General features: G+C 42.7%; 3 protein-coding genes across 3 annotated transcripts in view; all 3 read right to left on the bottom strand.

The window, feature by feature from the left end:
- Nucleotides 1-5778: 5778 nt before the first annotated feature.
- Nucleotides 5779-14957, bottom strand: RB195_019414 (uncharacterized protein; the record flags this gene model as incomplete). Its single annotated transcript, XM_064187249.1, has 7 exons — nt 5779-5872; nt 7069-7212; nt 7876-7987; nt 8042-8108; nt 14404-14493; nt 14552-14721; nt 14837-14957. 7 exons carry the CDS (start codon nt 14955-14957, stop codon nt 5779-5781), a joined length of 798 nt encoding a protein of 265 aa, XP_064043130.1.
- Nucleotides 14958-20049: 5092 nt separating this feature from the next.
- On the bottom strand, nt 20050-20508 carry RB195_019415 (uncharacterized protein; the record flags this gene model as incomplete). The annotated part of the gene is made up of 1 exon (XM_064187250.1): nt 20050-20508. One exon carries the CDS (start codon nt 20506-20508, stop codon nt 20050-20052), a length of 459 nt encoding a protein of 152 aa, XP_064043131.1.
- A 1378-nt stretch (nt 20509-21886) lies between these two features.
- RB195_019416 (uncharacterized protein) overlaps nt 21887-22159 on the bottom strand; it is a gene marked incomplete at both ends in the record, with an annotated part of 339 nt that continues 66 nt past the window's right edge. Inside the window, one exon of the mRNA XM_064187251.1 lies at nt 21887-22159. This exon is cut by the window's right edge and continues 66 nt beyond it. Within this exon, the coding sequence (XP_064043132.1) occupies nt 21887-22159 (273 nt within the window).

Below are 22159 nucleotides of genomic sequence, written 5' to 3' on the forward strand. Positions count from 1 at the left end.
ATGGCGAAGCAAGAATAGTCCGTCCAAAAATTATCTGAATCCTGGTGCAGTTGCGCCCCCATCGCTAGCTCCACTCGGACTACCGAGATAAGTGGAGCGGGTATCCCCCACCACGGTCCTCACCGCTGCGCTCCACAGCGGTGAAAACGGCCAGAAGCGCGGTGCAGTAGGGTTGGCGGCTGTGCTCGCAGCGACGCGACGGAGCGTGGCGGTTGCCTCGCTCAGGCTGCAGTGGTGTCATTGGCGATAATCCCCGCCGATCCTATCCACTGCGCTCCATTGCGCCGCTTACAGCTGCATCTAGCTTCAGATTACGTTTCGATCCGATTATTTCTAAGGTATTATTCGAATACTTCTGGGAATATCTGAGATTTTCTTACTGGGAATCATTAGTACTACCACACTTTTTGTTTCCAGTCATTTTAGAAGTTCACATAGTAAACAAAAAAGAAATCTTTTTCGAGATTAATGCAAATCTTGTATAATGGAACGATTAGAGGGGTTCAGTAGAGCTGCCTGATGTAGAAAGTCCTCTGGAATGATAGCATGATGTGATAAAGAAAATGGTGATAAAAACGCGGACATTACCTCCACGGTTAGCATCAAAACTGTCGCTCGGCGAAAATGGAAGGAAAAATGGAGTTGGAAAAAAGTTGTTTGAAGATGCTCAACAGTTGTACAATCCCATTGTGAATGCTGTCACTGCCTATCAGAAGCATAGACATCTACTTTTTGGAAGGGGGTGAAATCCTTTATTTACATACAAATTTACGTCTATGAGGATTAGAAATACATCCAGTTTCTGAGAGTTCCCCACCACTAGGTAGGTTTTCGACATATGTACCCCAAGCATGTATAGCCAGGTCAAAACGACATGAAACTAAGCGCAGTAGCACCGCTCATGACTGCACTCCGAGTAAAGTTAGGAAAGGTTCCGCTTTGATCCTAACAGCCAACTCCACCGTGACGGATCGAGCGCAGGTCCTTTTGACCCGACTATTTTAGGAGGAACAACAAGCAACTCTCTTTGTCAAATGCAGGAATTGGAGACACCAGATGCGCTCGGAGCCATCAGACCACACGATCTCTGCGAAGAAACTTCTGACAAAAAGGATGAAAGCATCTATTGTGTTTGGGCAATAGGGTCTACGCGTTGTTAACCTGGCAGAGACTCGCCAGCAGCAGTGCTTCCGCAAACGTGATACGATCTAATGGCTTTGAACGCTCCGCTGATGGCAGTTCCTGCCTTTGTAGTAGCTTGCGTATTCCCACAATGACAAAAATCTACGCTCCAGCCTTTAAGTGCAAGTGAGGAGATCCCTACCTTAAAATTTTTTCGAATACAAGCTTTAGCAAATCGGAGTGAAAATATTCGATGGGGCGACTATTAGTGGCAAAACGCGTTTAAACAGTGACTTAGTGCGAGACAAGTAAGTGGTTTTGGAACGAGATGACACTGACTTTCGGTATCACTATGGTGACCAGCCGAAGTGACGGGAATCATCACATGGTGAGTAGACATCCCAACAATTAATGCTTCCTTTCAAGTAGACTAAGGCGCCTCCTACAGACATCTCGAGGTAAACAAAGAACTCGGATATAAAACAGAATATGCTCTGCAAAACCCTCATCGACTTACATACTCCATGTTCAGGAAAATCAAAAATTTTCTTTTTTGTTGTTATTCTCAATAGAAAGATGGAATCTTCCTGGGAGAGGTTAAAACCCGAGTCTCACGATTACTTTTACAAGTTTTCGATAGTTCGAAGAGTGGATGTGTGAGTAAAAAAGACGCATTTTGCGGCAATCAACGAAAAAGGCAAAAAAATGTCTACCTGTTGTAAACCTTTTCGCAAAGCATATAATCATGACGCAGATACGGTGTGGCACAGAAAAGCGGGAAATTATGAAGTAGTTGTTACAAAAGTGAGGAAACTGATGTTACAAGTTTTATTTTTATTAAAAAAAACTAGAATACATCCCATTAAGGGTTTTTTCTGCAAAAGAAAGTCACTTTCTATTAAAATTGTCTGTAAAATGATGGCCATTGGAACGTATGCATTCCTGGAAGTGAACTTCTTCAGTGCTTTTTGGTGTTCGTCGGGTACGTTGGTACCTTGGTAATTTCGTTCCTAGAGCTGAACCCGTCTCTTTTCTCCTTCTTTTCTCCTTTTTTTTCCTTCAAATTCCCAACCCATGTGTTGATTTTGTGGCAAGTTGGAACGTGGGCATGACGTCCCAAATTGTAATGTCAGAATTGGCGCTGAGCAGCAGCGCAGCAGTGGAGCACTACCACTATTTCCTAAAATGACTTCTCAGCAAATTATCGTTGTGAACCGATCCACAAGTCCATGGTCAGTAAATAAAATAGTTGTATACTGTACCGTGCCGCTACAACATGTCCAACTCCCGGGGTTGCCGCCACTACAGTCACAATTTTGCTGTTCTCCTGCGCTCTGGAACGGCATACATTTGTTCTCTCAGAAGCGCGATTTTTGAGGGAGCAGTTCGTGATTGATTGGCTGCTGATTTCAAAGCAGTCTACCACTTAGGGGCTTAATTTGGTTTTGTGTCAACAAACGCGATGGCCATGCAAGAAGATTCTCTATTTTATTTCCCAAAATTTATTATTTGAAGTTTTACTTGATTTCTCAAAGAAATAAAGGCAACATATTACGAGATTGATGTTGTTCGCTTTCGGCGGGACAATGCAGAATTCGAGTCGTAGATTAACAGCATGAGCGTGGCCAAGCTCAACTCTCCCTAATAGTGCAGAAGAAATGCATATGGAGCGTTCCGTCCTAATTACGTTAGACGCGCTAAAAGAGCGTTAGAACTCGCAACACTTGTACACACTCCTGTTCCGCAAGCGTTCATTGGTCTCTGTTGGACAGACTAGTGAGGAGATATCATGGATCCTCGACAGCTCTTTCGTTTGAACGTAGGTAGTAGGACTTCTGGTCTTTTTCCACACTGTTTTCAGGGCGATTTGGGCAAATTAAGCGTTTCATACCTGTAGCCTAGAGCCTGAGTTTTATATTTCACACACAGTGACCATAAAGTTGTCAACATGTTCGATACGCTGTTTTAATAATTGACGACTGCACGCGGGACAACGCGGCTCAACGGTGAAACGCACAACGGTTTTCAACAGCCATTTCATCTTGGCACCTTATTTTTTTCGACATGAAGCATCGGCTATGGAAAAAAGCGCATTGTCGTTAATGTTGACGCCCCGGAAGATGCGACGCGTGCACAACGGTTGGGCGCTCCAATAGAACTCGTCGTTGAAAACAGAAATAAAACTTGGAGCGTTCCGGGACGCTGTTTTCTACGACGAGTTCTATTAGAGCGTGCCACTCCTGTGGAGAAGCATCTTCCAGGCCTTTCTTTTACGGCGATTAAGAAGAAATGAGCGTTAGTTCACCCATTTCTGCAATCTACGATCCCCTACAGTCAGTAGCCATCGGAAATCCATACCAACCCAGATTCGTAGGGTAATGCCTTTAAAGCGTGCGGAGCGATTCATCAATGTATAACATTTTAGGGGCGGGTGTAGTATAGCTGTTAGAGGTTCCACTTCCCTCATGATCGATCGGAGGTTCAAATCCGCTCTAGTGCTCACCAAGTCTTTCATCCATCCGAGGTCGATAAATTGCCACCAGACTTGTCTGGGAGGATGAAAACACTGACTTGGCACATCGGCCTGTCCCGCAAGTCATTGTATAGGCCAGTTGCACGTTCGTGAACCTCAAACGATTCTGCATTGAAGTGAACGTGGGGGCGCATCCCAAGCGGATGGATTAACGCCAGAAACGTTATCCTCTATCCGTTGTAACATCTTCACTTTCACATTTTTGATAGCATCCATGTTCCTAGGCCTTACCGCGGAAAGATTTACTGTAGAATAGATGGCCTGCTATGGTCAGTCTTGTAAGTGATTTCAGAAAAAAATAGTTTCATTGATTGTGTCAAAAGCTGTTAGCAACCAGCTATTTCAATCCTCCATCGATGTGGGGCAAAAGCATGAAACTTCACTGCAAACAATTTGTACTTCGTCTTGTGTGAAGGTGATATTAGCGGTGATATTGTGGTGGCGGTCACGTGATTAATAGGTAGAAGTTGTATAATTTTAAGTTGGCAAGTAAAACTCCTGCAATTTCAGTGAGCCAATGATTCCGTTGGCTAAAATCTAGCGGTTGATCTTGGAGAAGAAAAGAAAGCTGACTAGAATTGTCACAAAATATCCCATATTTGATGGTCTTCGTCACAACGAAGGACAACGCACGTGCGTTTGGCTTAACTACAAAAACATGGGAATCCTGTTGCCACGCAGATCACCAGTCCCACCAGCATCTGCTGCTACTGTGTTAGCTAAAAATGGAATGTATGTAAACAGAAATCAACTTCGAACTTTCCCTCTACATTTATGAACTTCCAAAGGGAAATATACGCAGAGAACGTTATCCACGTGATGAGCACTAGCAATGTTATCGAAAGGGGTCGTTAACAGTTCTAGCTGCAATGGTGAGTAGTCCTTTTTTCATCCTGCTCCGCTGCCCCTCTAAATCACTCCTGCTGCTTTCACGTTTAGCCACTTTGTCGTGGCCTGGAAGGAGCATGACCGAACTTCGATTGTTCAAAATCATAATTATCAGGTTTGTACTCTATAACAAAATGAATTAATTCATAATGACCATTTTCCTCTAATGAAGGGGTTTTAGGGTTTCAGTCATTCCTACGAGTAATTCCTTTGTACTTTTACTCGTACACAAATTCTTAAGAAACTTTTACTGCAACAATTTATATCTTATTATATTAAATTATATCCGTTTCTTCTACTGTTTCATTGTTACGTTTCTTTTCAAGAAGAAAGTTGTTCTTTTGATTCTTCCTTTCCCTATGGGTTTTGAATCTGCTCAATTTACAGTCTTTTTACCTTTCTCTTCATGCAGTTGTGTTGAACCTTGCTGGTTTCCGTTTTCTTTTACTGCAAAACCAGCACTGCAGTATTGGCGAAAATGTGTGAAAATGCGACTCAAAACCATCCATTATATGAACAAATAAGAGTATTTTCTCCAAAAGCAAGCAAGAATACAAAACAATTGGACAATTTTTGTTTCTTACAGTCTCGCACAGTTCTGAAAATGTGTTTGGTATGAGCGGGAGTTTTTCTTCCTGTGCGTGATTGCAAACTGTAGTGTACACCCCTTGTCGGCTACAATTTCGTCCACTTCAAGACAGTGAAAGACCACCAATGAAGTAAACACCACTCGACTACTTCCACATCTACCCGAGAAAGAGCACTGGAGAATATTTTGCAGGTACTCTGTAGATCTTCATAAAAAAAAACAAAGCCCCAAAAAATCACCAGAAAAATTCGGCTCAAAAATTCATACATTAACTCGACAGTTGCTAATCCGATTAGCACTGAGTCGGTTTTCTGATTACAGTAAATGAAGTCAACGTCAGTCAGCGCTGCAACGCACACAGCACGACAGCAAATGGTCACAGACACAATAATTTATTTTTTGTTCTCTCAACTAATATACATACTGAGTAAGAATTCTCCACTTATATTCATGAAGCAAAAATATGCGCAAATAGTGCTTTGAAGAAGGAAGAAAAAGCAATATATGAGTGCTGAAGTCTTAAAAATACGGAGAATAGGGGGAAAGTGCTCGAGTAGATCCTACACATTCGTTGATCCTCACTTTTCGAATGAAAATGTATTGAAAATACTTGTGATGCTGAAGAAGATCAAAGTGAGATGAGAAGTCAATTTCCTCTGATGAACGACTGCACGTTTTCAGTAAACCATTTTGGGTACTTCTTATAGAAATCATGCCCGCCTTGTGCGTGAACCTCTAACCTGGAAGTTGAGTTGCTAAAAAGAAAACAAAAAAAAAACAAAGACTTCAGAGACTCATAAATACTTTTCTGATTTCTTATAGTACCACTAAACTTCAAAGGTTATGACTAATCTCATAGTTTAGTTGCTGCTGTGATAGCGTTGATAAGGGTATCTAGGATTTGTGGAAAAAATTTCCTTCTCATTTGGAGAAACTCGTAGCGGTTCTTTTTTTCAACGACTCCATAGTGTTGCAAAAACGTATAGTTGAGCCAAAGCGACTTGGATCCTGGTGCAGCTGCGAAACCGGCGGCGGTCGGAGCAGAGTGGTGGAGCTAGCACTTATGATCGATGTGGGACCATCGCTGGCTCCACTCGGACTGCAGAATTGAGTGGACTAGCGAGGATTCCACCTCTGCTGCTGCCTCTGGCACGCCTTTCTGAGATGAGCCACTCACGCAGCTACAGCGGCTTAAAGGCATCACCCCACGAATCTGAGGTGTTGCAGATTTCAGGTGGAGTATTCGTATACGGGATGGGAGACTATGGAGAGGGGGTGATTCCGTCCATTTCTTCCTAATTGCTGTAAAAAACGGCCTGGAAGATACGGCTTCAGGCGTTTTGGCGCACTATTTTCTACAAGGAGCTCGACTGGAGCGCGCCAGCCTTGTGCGGCGCCGCATCTTCCGGGCCGTTTTTTACGGAAATTAGAAAGAAATGGACGGAATCACCCTTCTCTCCAAAGTCTCCCATCCCGTATGCGAATACTGCACCTGAAATCTGCAGCACCTCAGATTCGTGAGGTGATGCCTTTAAGGTCGTTTTGAAACGTACAAACTGTACTAAACTACACTACCACAGCTGAGCACAAACTGTACTAACTGTAGGACAAAAATAGGCTATAATTTCCTGATTATTGTGCGCTACGCGTGAATCATAGTACACCACCTTTCCTATCTCTTGCAATGGAACGGTCCCAACTTCGAAAATTTCGACGAACACCGCGCTCTAAAAAGTGGAGTTACGTATAGTCGGGCACTGTATTTTTTGGAAGAGTACTGCTACAAAAGGGAGTTGGGGAAAGATGGAACGATTACGACTTGAAATGATCTTGTGATGCTGAAGAGAATGTTATTTCTGTCTTGTTTTGTCAACATGAAGCCGTAACATACTTCAGCTAAAGACTTACCAATGTTCTAAAAAAAAGGCTAATGTACCTTGCATTTTTCAGCACTGAAAGGAAGCAAGCCTTCGCATCGCCACAGAACCGATCCTGCCCTCCATTCATTATAAGACAAGGAACGGTGATCTTCGGCAGCACATAATCGCATGGGAAACGTCCGCCACAGTAATCGTAGACCCTATGATAATACACAAGAGCAAATTTGAATCGAAATTATATTGCCTCTTTGGAGCACCTTCTAGAAGTCTTATAGTTTTACAATGAACTAACGAGGGTTGGGTTTCGAGTGACCTTCGATACATTTCACCACATGAGTCCGAATGCTATCTCTTCTTTTTTTCTACTCGCATCTTTTTTTTACCTTTCGAAGATTCAACTTGAATTAAACCTCTGTCATTATCATTTTCGAATGATCAGCTACAGTAGACGTAATCGAATTTCAGGTTTTTTTTCTCTTTATGTCTAATTCTCCTATTGTCTTAGTTTAGTTTTTTAGGGGTACGCAGAGAGAAGAAGATGATAAATCTACTAGAATCAATTACTTTGCTTGTTTGCGAATTGTAGGGCTATATTTGTTTGGAAAGGAACCTGTTGTGGTCAGTCAGTATCGCCTGATTACCGTTCAATATTCCACAAAAAAGTTATACTGCTGGTTTTTGAAGCTACGTATGTTTCTTCACTCCAGCCTTCATTTTTTACAGATGAAGGGAGTCCCAGCACCACTAGCAATTCATCATTTAAACATAGAACCAATTCTGGTTAGGGACGAATTGCATTTTCAACAAACGCCTACGCGCTTCTTACCACCATTTGCCTTATCCTTGAAACTGCAAAAACATACTGTTGCACGACGTCACATAGATCAGCCCATTGCTTGCGCAGGAAATCCTCCGGGTAATGGGATAGGTAGGGAGCGCGTGCAGACACCAACCAATGATCGGTATTCTTCATGCCTAAACATTTATAGCACGTTTCTGTGCTTAACTTGCGATACGGAAGAGACAAACCGGAAAAAGCCAGTGCACCCAGCTTGCTAACCTTGGAACCGGCGGCCAGCAATATCATTTTGTTCACCTGGAGACATTTTATATTATGGATTGTACACTGGAAGCACATATGAAAATGTGCTAATCTTTACTCAGCCTATTTAACTGGAACAAAACTGCTTCCTGCTTGTAAAACGCCTGTTGAACATGCTGGGAATAGAGCCGCGACCCAGAGGGATCTGTCTGGATTTCATTGCGGTACTTATTTTCACGTTTTTCTTTTAACATAATATTTTTTGATTTTTTCCTTAACATTTACAATAGGGAGTCAGTTTATTCAATTGCTTTAATTTTGATCTGGATAGAGTGGTAGAATAAAACAAATCGCTTGTTTGATTGTTTTTCAAGTAACTGCTGCTAATGACGAGGTCCACTTGCTTCCGCGCCAAAAGAGCTCAAAAGGTGACGGTTGCTTACACTAATCGATAATTACTATAAAGACGGTCACAATCAAACTTTACGAAGAGGAAGGGGCAGACGTCTTATAACAGGAACGATGTACTGCAGATGGCCGTGGTTGATAAATTGGTGCCGTTCTTGTCTGGTAGGGTAGAACACTGACTTTATACATTGAACGACCCCTTATAGGCAGGGTATAACGAAATTGACGTACTACTGAAAGCTGATGAAAAACATGGAGTTTGGGGTGTGGATTACGAAAATGATCTCATAGTGCTCAATTCGCTGTAATCGTCCTGAAAAGCGACGTGAGAACGAGGTTTCTTCCTACGAGGTATGTTAGAGCATGCTCCTTCGTACGCAATCCGGTCCTCTTAGCACCCCATTCACTGGTTTTGCTTGGACTCATTGGACAGTCTGGTGAGGAGACCTCACTGATCTTCCACCGCTCGCTGATGAAAGCGGCGCGTGTATAAAGAATGCGCGTTCTAGGTACCTCGTAGGCTTTTCTACAACGTTATTCAGAACGATTAGGGGTAATTGCGCAAAGTCAAGCTCGTATTCGTAATCTACATCCCGAACTCTATGTTTTCCATCAGGTTTCCACACCGCGTCAATTTACTTACTTATTTATTTTTTACGCTCAATGGATGGACGGACGCTCAAGGATGTGGCAAGGATAAATACAAGCTAATACAGGAAATACATAGAAATAGAAAAAGAATACAACGAGTAGGAATTAGACCCGTATACTTCCTCAGCAAAGATGATTTATTACTCGAACGCATCCTAAACTAAGGAAGTTAGTGATTAAGACCTGAGGAATTATCAAAGTGTAGGCAGGCTATAGATATTAGTGGCAGCCATTCACAACAGATATCCTCCCCATAGAAGTCACCGCTACTGCACCAGCAGTTCTGTAAACGGATATACTGACTCACCCGCTCATTCGGTGTGTGGAGATGGAAGCACTAGTACTAAGGGGCTGATAAAGAAGGAGTAGAGAGAAACGCCAACAATGCTGGGATAAAAATTTAAGCATAATTCGGAGGAAACGCTCCGAATATTGTAAAGACAGGGAGAAAGGCGGCTGAACTTAGGGATGGTTCGCAAACATTCTGCGTTTTTTAGGGAAGATGAGTTATCCGTTGGGAAGGGCTGAGACTAGGAAAAGAGGTTCACGGAATTCCGAGGTTAAGAAGCTGAAGAACAACTTTTCTCAACCTGCGTTTGACAACTGTGCTATGTTTTGGGGCATACGTACATGCACAGGACGAAGGCGAAGTCATTTAGCAGTTCAAATGAAGAACGTATTAAATGTGAGTATTCTCCGTTGAAGTCTATACTATATAGTCCAAATCCTCCTGTTCTGGAAATTCTTAGTCTAAAAACTTGATATTTACTGAGCACCAACCTAATCTCCTCGAACTATTCGGAAGGAAAACGCTAAATCTAGCACTGTTCTTCTACAAGACAAAAGTTTCGATGATAATATTTTTCGGCTGTTGTAACTCGGTGTGTTTTGGTACAAATGTTTAATTCTTACGAAAAATAGTCTTATGAAGGTTTTTTTTGGAGTTTTTCAACCTTAGCAATGTATTTTTTGGCATAGGGACTCCAGATTTGTGAGCATCATTGAACACATCGTGTTTCGCTTTCTTAATTCATCGTATCTAAGAGGTTTGGCTGCAACTGCGCGGTCTATGATCCAAAACCGCTCGACTCTATACATCGACCGGCCCCGCAAGTCATGGTATAGCATACGTTTTCAAAAATCTGAACTATGAGTTGAAATCGAGCACTTCGGAACACAAGAAGGTTTGGAATATCTGAAATAATTGCTCGACTACTTATTTTATGCATATGATGCACATGACTGGTAGACTACTTGTTATCTAGTGTAATCGGTTGTGAGGTGATCTTCTCCAGCTCTTGCCAAATGTTTGTCGTCATCTGCTACAGATTGCTTTCTTTATCATTCTGAGGCTGTGGTCACTTGCTCGCTCTCTGAGGTCTTCAAAACAAAAGATGTTCTTTGGATTCATCAATTTCTTCTTCTCCACAAACGTTGTTGATTTTTCGAACACTTTATATCAGGATGACCTTAAACTCGTAAAGTGGATCCGACGAGATTCCCGTTTTGACGACCCCGTTTCATTGTTAGAAGTCGACAACTAATATGTCTGTCAAGTGCATCAAACAAACCATTGAACAATTATTTCAGATGCTTCGAACATTTCAGATGTTTTTGAAGAACTCGTTAATACCAAAGTGCAATTTGCATTCATAAAGATGCAAACGCAAATCTTTGATGAAATCCGCAGAAGAACGTAAGGGATTCACTAATGTGCTCTTACGAGATTTCCACAGTACAGAGAGAATGGCGCTATCAAGATCTACAGTCCGATGCCCAGCCTCCAGACATAGTTCAGCTACTTTGTAAAACAAAACGGAAATTTCAAAAATCAGGCTCTACGATTTCTACAATACATATGTGCACTGAAAAACGACTTCTACGCTCACTACAATACACATACAAAACATGATCATAAAGAAGGTGCTTGAAAATGCACAAAACAAATGTGATACCCTCAGGCAACATATTTAATTATTTTTATGTGAGGGATTTGGGTTGAATCTTCGCGATCCATAACCTGTTGGATCAATCTGCAAAAAATCGATGGACAAAAAGGATGAGTGCGCAAACGAACTACCCCCAAGATAAGACAAGATCTTGGTGGATTTTGATCTACGGGCGGACCGTCCGGTCCCTTATATAAAACTCCTTGTGACTCGTAGTGGGGTGCTACTTTATCAGATTTAGCAAATGAGGCAAGGACAAGCCGATTGTTCGTTGAGTATGCTTATCTTTTGAATAGTTTCTGTAGGGTGATGAGGGCAAATCACTGGGTTTGATTTCCAGGGGTCTGACGGAGTCGATAACACCAAAAGGCATGCTAATGATAATACCAATCTTGGCTTAGCTTAGCATTTCAACATATTTCCTATTGATTTGCTCAAGCAAATCAATAGAAACTATATTGAATCATTTCACTCCTCAAGCAATAAGTGAAATAAGGGATTATGACTCCTTCTGCCTCTGAGTCTACGACCCAGTAGGACGAAGACATGCAATGTCCACGCCACAATAATACCTTTCGATCAGTCCCAGTGAATGCCAGCTACATCGCCTTCGACGAAACCACGTGGGTGAAGGGGCACCATAAACGTTCTACGTTCATTATGCTCATTACGTTTTGACTGGACCCAAAGTCAGATTAGCTGAAGTGTCGCGATGTTCTTGCAACGTGCCCTCTAAATTAATGCTCATCACGTTTTTTGAGAAAGGCGTCCGTTTCTAAGTAAATAACTACAGCCACATTAAAATCAGCATACCACGAATCTGACGTGATGAAGGAATCTGAGGGAAAAGCTAGAGATGGGGCTGTAGATTCCGAGATCTGGGGTGGTTTCGGCGGCCTCGCCCTAATCGTCGTGAAAAACGGTGTGGAAGATGCCATTTTTCACGACGGTTTCAGTTGCTACGCGCCACTTTTGTGCACGTGCCGCATCCACGTGCAAGCGGTCGAAAGCAGACCAATGACTAGGTAAGTCTCCCTTGACCACCGATTCCAGTGAAACCAATGACTAGGTTCCCGAGGGACCAGAACATACACATAATGTAGTATCTAAAAGAACTAAAGCGGTCCCCACGAAGTTTTTTAGGACGGTCAGGGAGAGATGAGTGGAGCCAACCCGGATTTCACAGTGTGCGACTCCATCTCTAGTTATTCCGCAGATTCCCTCACCACCTCCGATTCGTGGTGAGCTGGCTTGAACACGAAACGATCTTGGAATATTTGGAACTGAATGAAACTTTTTTTAAAATCCCTGCTAGATAGTATTCGCATTGGCTAACACCAAAGAAAGTTTTGTTAGGTAAAAAAGTCTTCGACATTTCTACTCTTATTTCCACCAATTTGCTCGAAGTCAAATTATTCCCTGTCGGTTCTCTCTTTTTCAGGAGTTTGTGTAGTGCAGTCGGTAAGAGCTCCGCTGTGGGCGCACCGTTGATGGTTCAAAACTGCTCTAGTGCTAACCGAGCCTTTCATCCCTCTGGAGTCGATAAATTGGTACAGAACTCGTCTTGGAGAATAAAAACATTGACTCGACCATCTGCTGGCCCTCGACGAACCCACTGTATACGTCAACACTCGTTCCAAAGGCTCAGTGATTACGAGTTGCAATAAAACGCGTTGGCGCATCTTAAGTGCACTGATACGCCAGATACTTTATCCTCTACTCTCTTCTTCGATCCTAAGATGCATTCTGCCCAAATTTTAGAGTGGGAGGCTTAGAATGCTTAACGATCGCGCAGATATTAAGTGTACCTCATAATCATGTCAGATGACAGGACTATAATGTTCTCAACTACTGCGTAGAACTTATCGAGCACTGTTGGAAAATCTTTCTCTTCTGCGAACGCATCATTCATCACAACACATTTGGAACGTCAACGTTTGGTTCGAATGTTACAATGAATAATAGATTGCACTGAGTGATGGAACAAGTCACTTTTTTGCAAATGTTCGTTCACTGATACTTGATACTTGATACTTGATCCCTGTGTAACACATAAATAACTCCCATCAAAATCGGAAAAGTGAAGCAGAGTTGCGCAAAATAGGTTATCAAAGTCGTCTGCTGCCACAAATAATGTCTAGCGTTAGATTTAGGATAACTGGGAATACCCAGGTTTCCTACAGAAGATAAGACTCCAAGGACCCGAGGAAGTAACATTTCGTTAGTTCCTTAAAGAACGAAACGGAATTTCTTTACATTTACATTTGATGTTTTCATCCAACATTCAGTACATCCAGTAAACTTTTCACTGTTCAAAATGCTTTGTTGCTGGGTAGTTGAGTACCTTCAAAGAGAGGAAAAAAGAAATCCAAACCTACTACTAAGATATGTACTATTAGTCACAAGTTCACACTTTCTAGAAATAAAAACATTTCGATCAGCGTCAAGGACACACATTTGGAAAAAAAGAAGACCTTATGTAAAACGACAACGAGCAGTTCGTTAAATGATGTTTTGCTGAAAACGAATACAGAATTCACTGCTGCCTATAGGATTTGTAATATTGATCGACCAGTAGCTGTAATTTGCATCCACACGGAAGCTGAATCTTTAAGATTCATTGAGGACTGGTGCAAAAGTTTGCATGTTGCTGAGAACCTATGACTTTGTATCGCATAATGAGGGTTGTCCAGTGTGCACGAAAATGCCAGCTTGAGATAGTCTTGATTTTTGACGCAGTTCACTCAATCCGTTTACTTAAAGACAGCATATCACGACATTGATGGACATAGAGTTTGACATGCAGATTATGAAATATATGCGTGGTCCCATTCAATTCCTCCTAATTGTCCTAAAAAGCGGCGTGGGAAACGACTCCTATGAAGAAAGCTGGAACGCGCCGCTCTCCGGCACGGGCCGCATCCATGAGAAAGCTGTCGAAGATTAATGAAGTCTCCTCACCGGCCTAGTCAAGTTAAACTAATGAATAAACTGCTGAGGGAACCGGAGCGTGTACGAGGATGCGGTGTTCCAACGTGCTTTGTAGAGACAAAGGCATTTCCCAGACCATTAGTACAACAGTTGTACAATGTTGTATTAAATGTATTGATTAGGCTACCTTCTTGAATTCATGAGGGAAAATAAGCCGAATGTGCTCATTCCCACTTCTGTCCTAATTTGCGAAAATAACTCTTAAATTCGAATTAGACTATTCAAAACTTCTACTACGACTAAGAATAGGTTGAATTTGCTGGCTGGGTCTGAGCAAGTCGGTGCAAGCATTCTATCCTCTTTGAACCGACCTTTATTTATGGGATGACCCAATAACTACAACTAAATACCGTATCCTTTCCACCTTGCCCTGCAACATGAATTGCCGTTCGAGATCCTTCAGACCAACCCATCACCGTGAACGGGGTGAGCTCAAGCTTCTGGAACCAGTGTTGTTGGAACTCATGACTAAACGGAATTTGTGAGCTGTACACTTGCCTCCATAAGCTTCAAACAAAACGCAGCGTCCTTCATGCATCTGTTCACTTCTTGAAGTCGGTCAGGAGGTCTTGAGGTCCCGTATCCCGGTGGATCAATGCATACAATAGTGAGCAATTTGGGGTCAAAGTGCTGTAGCAAAGAGCTTGGCCAGTCCTTTTTGTAACATCCTGAGAGGGGAAGGAAATTTCCCTCAGAGCAAAGGGGAATTGAAGATGACCTTGCGATATGTGGGCAAAAAAGACTCGAAAAGATGGCATCGATAAGTCATGAATGCGAACTGACCGACGGCTCCACATATACAAAGTACATATTTTGGTCCATCACCATATTTGCAGTAACCAATCTTCAAACCATCGATTTCCGTTGTATCTTCAGAAATTTTCGAATTATCTTCGACACTCATTTATTTGTTCCAAACAACCCCTAAAATTTGATAAATATCAGTAAGAGACGGGAAAAGAAAACTGACAATGGGAAATTGTAGTGGTTGAGATTGAGTAGGCTCGATCAAGATGAAATAGTGAGGAAACGCGAGAGGAGATAGGTATCTCCCAGGTGTTTCACAACACGTAACCAATACCAGTTTTGTGAAAATACGATGGGAGTCTCATATTTTACACACTGTTTCCTTAGCAAGAGTAGGGGAGAAAATTTCAATCACTTCTGATTCTTCACAATAGCCAGCTTTTGTGGGGAATCAGAAGTAATTGAGATTTTCTTCCCCATTCTTGCATAAAAACTATGTGTAAAATATAAATACAAACTTAATAAAATATGAAACACTTTCATCTTCTTCTTCTCCCTTCAATAGCACAATTTTAGATAACTGCAGAGATGCGCGTGAAGATACAGGTAATGTTATTAGCTGCGAAGGTGGAAGGTTTTAAAGTTTTCGCTCAATGACTCGGCCTGTCGTTTTTGTTGGGGTAGAGGTTTATTTCACTAGTGAAGAAGTCTTCATCGATATGCCAGTTCACTACAACTTTGCGTAGAAAGTCCCATGATTCAGACAAGACCGACTCCAATTCGTTCGGCGAAAGTCTTTGACTTCAACAAGTTGATGCCTTTGTTTAAGTCAAGAATGTCAAACTTTCAGCATGACTTCGAAAAACTATTCCATACCGAGCAAAGGATAAAGAAGCCGGCACAATAGAGCGGACGTGAAAAGGTGCTGTGAGACGCGTTCGCGATGGGAGTAAAGTGAGAAGAATGTGCCGCTTCTGCAAGTAATTTTCCAACATCTCATCTTCGGACGTTTTTTCTAGTTTCTCATTCGAGGACATCGGGTCGACTTATTAGGAATATCTTGATCAATCAAAACAGCAAAAACGTTCCCAACAACCTGGGATCAGCTGAAATACTGCGCAAGAATTCCCGAAAGGAATTATGCTAAGAGAAGTGTCCGGCGAATGTCTATTAAAGGAATGTCGGGATCAAACTATTCTGAGATAAAAAAAATAAAGGAGATAAAAAGACATATAATAATGTGCGCACAAAAACCTAACAAGGTGCCTCAAGTCCATTTTTTTTTTTTGAAAAAGAACATGCGATCCACTGGGAAAGTCAGTGGTCTACGATGTAGATCAGCTGATAGTCAATTTCTGTCTTGAGAAGCAAAACTGTGCAACTTCACAATGCAAAAAGGCAAAGTGAAAACCCAGAATAGCAGGTCTTAAGTCGTAAGACGTCAGGTAAAGTTGGACAATGGCAATTATACCGTAATCCAGCTTCAGCAATAGATCATACTGTTGCTTTGTTCGGCTCGAAGCCGTTTTTAGAATGAAAATTCTCTTGTTTGCAAAGCAAACAATATGATGAACTTCAAGGTGTAACAAAGCGCATAAAATTTTTGGGCACCGTTCAAAAAATGAAATTGAAAACTGAACCGCGAAGATTGATATTGACCGCTTCTCAATGGATTCCAAAAGAAAAAATTCCATAGAATGACCAAATAAAAATGCTAAGAAAGTACATTTTCTAAATGAATGACTAGTAAAAACCCGTGTAGTAGAGAAGGCCCCAAAACAGTAGGAAAACGAAGAGAGGACGTTGGAAATGTTACACGACGACGACCTTGTCGAAATCGCTAATCAATCGATCGGTATGTCATCGATCCAACAATTCTTAAAAGGATTGCTTTGCGAAACTGAAAAAAAGAGAACAACATGCCTATCTCCGTGTGAACGATATATTTGATCGAAAGAAAGGCGTGGTCAAGTGTAAGTAAAGCGAACAAGGCACGGTTAGAAGTTGACCGTGACCAGGCAAATCACCGAACTAATTGAACTGTATGTATCAGATTTGTTACGTTAGACAATGATGTAAGGCATGTATGACGAATCCAATCGAATTATATGGGGAGCCGATTTGCCCGTTTCTTCTAAGCAGGGCATGACATAACACATGACATACTTCATGAACCGGTGTAGCGTTACTAGCGAAACAGACTAAGCGTGTATTTGATCATGCGCCAAGGACACGAGCAGTTCAGTAAGTGACTGAACAGACACTGGATTCTCTGTAGTCCGTACAAAGAGGAACTGCAAATGAAATTGAAATGAAACATCCAGTATGCTGGCAGGGGCCGCCTACCTTAACTCCTCACAATGACCTGTCCTACCATTGATACCTAACTTTTTAGTCAGTAATACGTCACTATTACCACCCTAAAAACTGCAGTAGTTTTTTTCAGATACTAGAACCTATATTTAGAAGCTAGGCAATTGTCTCCCGATAGTTAGGGAGGTTCCTATAAATTGTACTCATCTCTGTTAACATTATTTTGTGCTGAAACTTTATGATAACAGTAGCCTTCGGTAGATGTCATTTATCAGCAGGAGAAGAAAAATCTTAGGCAATGTCTTAGATTGAAAGTCATTATTGTATGTTTAGTGTTTGTTCATGGGCTCATCCTTACAGTGATAATAGTGGCCGCGACGTTCCAAATTCTCTTAGAAGAAATTGTATATTGTAAAGTTCTACCAATAACACTTTATTGCTAACCAGTCGGAACATACGGCTAAAGCCCGACTTGAGACTTTCTGTGTTGTTCGCTTTACTCTACCTCACTGTTCAACGAAAATTAATAGTAGTTCTTTTTCTGTAAAAGTAAATGTGTCTTTCTAACAATGCTTTCTTCCTTTTTTTATTATAAATAAAGGCGAAGGATTTCATTGTCTTCTTTCTAAACGCGTCAGTTCTACATTTGTAAAACATTTAAATTTCGTCTTCAATACTCCTCACCAGTATATTATAGAGAAAAATTAAAAGCATTACTCGGAATATGGGCTTTCCTCCTGTTTTCCCCAATAATTATCAAAGAATGATGTTTTAGCACAAAATGACGCGAAAGACACCAACCTACCGATGAAGATAACGTTCTGCGTCAGATCATGTAAACTGTTCGGTAGTATTTAAGCAGAGGTTTGCATGCCTGTTTCCGCTATCTGAGGAAGACATGTTACGAACTTGAGGCAAACGTGTAAGAAAACAGATGCATGAAGGAGTCATATATTTGAAAAGCAATGCGCGCAATGGCCAGGGCTACGAAACAGTTGTAACGCCCCATTTACCTTTTACGACATACACACCAAGTGATTGCGCACCATTTCGGCGCCAAATAACCCGTTGTACCCTTTTTTATAGCTACCTGGCGTTAGCGCACCAATCGGACGCCAGTGGACCCGTCACACCTCATTTTATAGCTTTTTGGCGTCGGCGTACCAACTCGACGCCGTTGGACTCGTCGCATCCCATTTTATAGCTTTCTGGCGTCGGCGCACCAACTCGACGCCGCTGGAGGAAACAACACTGGAAGGCTGAAGCCGGACTTCAGACTTTCAGTGCTGTTTGCACCGCTCGCCTTCACTGATCGAAGAAAATTAATATTAGTTTTCTGTAAAAATAGATTTATATTTTTCTAACAACGATTTCTTTCTCTTTTTATTATAAATGCGACGGGTCCACCGGCGTCGAGTTGTTGTCTCGACGCCAGAAAGCTATAAAATGGGGTGCGACGGGTCCACCGGTGTCGGATTGCTGCGCCGGCGCCAGGTAGCTGTAAAATGGGGTGGCACGGGTCCCACAGCGTCGAAATGGTGCGCACTAACTTCGTGTGCATGTCGCAAAGGCAAGTGGTTGGTTCATAGCCGTGACCACTGGGCGCTTTACTTTTCACCTTTATGACTCCTCCGAGTGTCTATTTCCTTCTTCGTTCGCCTCAAGTTGGTAGCATGCCGTTCTCAGAAACTGGAAACGTGCATGCAAACGGCTGCTTAAATATTAGCAGGATGTTTATGTGATTTGACGTAGAACGTTATCTTTATCAGTAGGATGATGTCTTTCACGTCATTTAACGCCAAAACATCATTCTTTGATGAAAAAAAATTGGGAAAAACAGGAGGAAAACCCATATTTTGAGTGATAGTTTTAAATTTTGTCTATAATATATTGGTAAGGAGTGTTTGAAGCTGAAGATTAAGTGTTCTCCAAATGTAGAACTGACACGTTTAGAAAGAAGACTGTGAAATCCTTCGCTTTTAATCATAATATAAAAAAGGAAGAAAGATTGTTTGAGATAAACAAATCCAATTTCATAAATTAATTAATATTAATTTCCGTTGATCAGTGAAGTCGAGCGAAGCAAACACCGCAGAAAGTCTGAAGTCCGGCTTTAGTTGGACGTTCAGATTGATATATAACAAAGGGCTTATGTGTGTATGTGTGTGTGTCAGTCACGAAATTCGAAAAGCGGGGTGCGACGGCTCCACCGGGGGGCTCGCGCCAGATATCCATACAATGGGGTGCGACGGATCCCACGGCGTCCGGTTGATGCGCCGTCGATATGACTTACATATTAAATCGGCAGAGTGATGTAATCGCCTGACGCGATTACCAGCATCTTCGCCGAGGTGTGCCGTCCCTGAGCACAGCTCTGCCCAACCTTCTCGATCTTCTGCCAGAGCTTGCACAGAATGAATCCATTCGTCGCTAATCTATATTCTGTGAAACCTTACGTCTCGCCTGAATTGCTTATCCATGCTGAGTGTGTCCTCAGGTCGTCCTTCACCACATCAGGCCAGCACTTTCTCTTTCGGCAAGGTGGCTTCTTGCAGCTCGAACCCAACAAACTCCTCAGAACTCGCTGAACAAGGCGATCTGCCGGTCTTCTTAATATATGACGAAAGAAGCGAAGACAATTTTCTGTAGCCAATTTCGATGGCGGTGCAAGATGTAGATATCTTCCATGTCATCCGCCGGCATACCTCATCAATTTCTGCGTAAAGATCTTCATTGTGGCATACCCTGGGCCAAAAGTAGCCGCCTAAGCAGCTTCCTTTTTGTGCAATCAAGCCTCTCCATGAGCGTAGAATCTCCGATCCGTGCATCATGATAGGGCGAATTGCAGATAGGTAGAATCGCAGTTAGGCTCTGTTGGTGGTGGAGGTCAACTACAAGCATTTCGTTAAGGAGTTAGATGCAGAAGTGGTCTTAGCTCATCTTTGCTTAACATCTCTCTCGTGGCTGCTCTTTTTCTTCAGCATACACCACAGATAACAGAACTCATCGACGAGTTCTATCGGTTGTCCGTCCACCCTGATTCCCGTTCGAGGTCTCGAAGAGATCACCATCTGCTTGCATTTATCAGGGCGTAGACGTAGTCCATAGGATGCAGCCAACTTCGATACAAGGTTGGCAACATGTTGAAGTTTCGTAGTGCTTTCCGCGAATATAACAACATCGTCAGCGAACTCGAGATCGGTGAAGGGGTGTCCTGATCGCGTTAGAATGATATCGGCAAGACACTTATCTACTGTTCTTCGCATAATGTCGTCGATGGCGAAATTGAACACGAAGTGTCCTGCCACTGCCCCCTGTCTTTCTCCACTTACCACCTCAAACGCTGTTGTACATCCGGCTGGTGTTCGAAATGCAGTAGTTGTTCGCTGATTCATGTCATCAAACAAACGAACGAAATTTCCTGGTGCTCCATCGGCGCGGAGCGCGTTCAGAAGACGCCACGGGAGGAGAGTCGAACGCGGCCTCAAAGTCCAGAAACGCTAATTGCATTGGCCTTGAGTACCGTTGCCAGATTTCGATCACTCTCCTAACAAGGAACACCTACTTGCTCGTCGCACGTTGTTTTTTTCACGATGTTTAATGAGTCGCTACAGGATAATGCTCTCCAAGGAGCAGCAAAGAGATTCTTCAATAACTCCTAAGGTCCGTGATGGATAACTTCTTGTGGAGGAGAATTATGATAGCCTGTCTCCACGAATCAGGTATCCTTTCGTCTATCCATATTGAACGGATGATCTCACAAATCCGAGACGGAGGAAGATATTTCAGCATTTCTGCGCTAATCCCGTCGTCTGCACCAGATTTTCCATTTTTCATTTTTTGAATACAGACTAGAACCTGCGACTCGATGGGTGGCTCTTCATTAACCGCATATGTTGACCTATGAACGTGCTCGAGTTCAGGAGCTAACGATGCTTGCCGATTCAGCAAGATCTTGAAGTGTTCCCTCCAAATTCTAAAGGTTGCACCGACAGCTACTCCACTGGCAGAGTTGCGGAGAACATCTTTTCACTTTGCCGCTAGACTGTTTTAGTAAAGCATAGGCTTTCCGCGAGTTCTTGTCCTCCCACGCCTTTTCAAACTCCATCGCTCCTGACGTCCACTCGTTATCGCGGTACTGCTGCAGTTGTACGCAACATCCTTCTGATACGCTTTCCTGGTTGAAATCGTCAGTACAGCGGGAGTACACATACAGAATTGTGTGTGGATGTTGTCTCCGCAGATGCAGAGGCAAATTCCTTCCGCGGCATTTGAACCGTGATCGTTTCTCTTGCAGCGTCCTTTATGCACTTCGCAAAGGAATCCGCTTCGCAAAGCTTCTTCCCGATCCGTACTCCAACATGATCACGCACACGTTGATGGAAACTCGTTCAGCATTTTTCGTCCTTCAGACCTGCCATGTCGATTTTCGGTTGAGAGGGTACTCCTCGGTTCCTCTTGCGGAACCGTATCTTAAAGCTGAAAAGAAGTGGACGATGGTCAAAGTCCTAGCAGCGTCCCATACAGCTCTGGATTTTCGGATATCCGACTGAGGAGTGTTCCTCGTCAGAAAATAGTCGAGCTGAAGTTTGAAAGTCCTCATCTTCCGCTTGTTCTTCAGGCGTTAAAAAGACTGAACTCAGCCACGTGAGCTGATGGCGTCGATGACTCCTCTAAAACGTGGAGGCGTCTGTTCGCATAAGTCAACCAGACGGTCACCGTTGTTCGACGTGCGCTCCGCTGGATAGTACTATTTTCTAGCACATCAGATTGTTATTCGGGTCCCATCCTCGCATTTGCGACGATTCCGACAATGACCACCTGCTGGCTGGGTATTTTAGACATCATTGCATCAATTTCATCATAGATGGCGTTCTTACTGTTGTCTTCAGCTGTTTCTATAGGTGCGTGGGCACCTACGATCCAGAGTTTATGTGCTCTGCGATCCCGCAGTTGTACGTAGGCACATGTAGACGACGTTGAGCCAAATTCCTCCATCAGTTTGTTGTAATCGTTCTTCACAGCTATCGCGCAGCCACCCACTTT

Source organism: Necator americanus, chromosome II, assembly GCF_031761385.1.
Source record: "Necator americanus strain Aroian chromosome II, whole genome shotgun sequence".
Taxonomy (NCBI): Eukaryota; Metazoa; Nematoda; class Chromadorea; order Rhabditida; family Ancylostomatidae; genus Necator; species Necator americanus.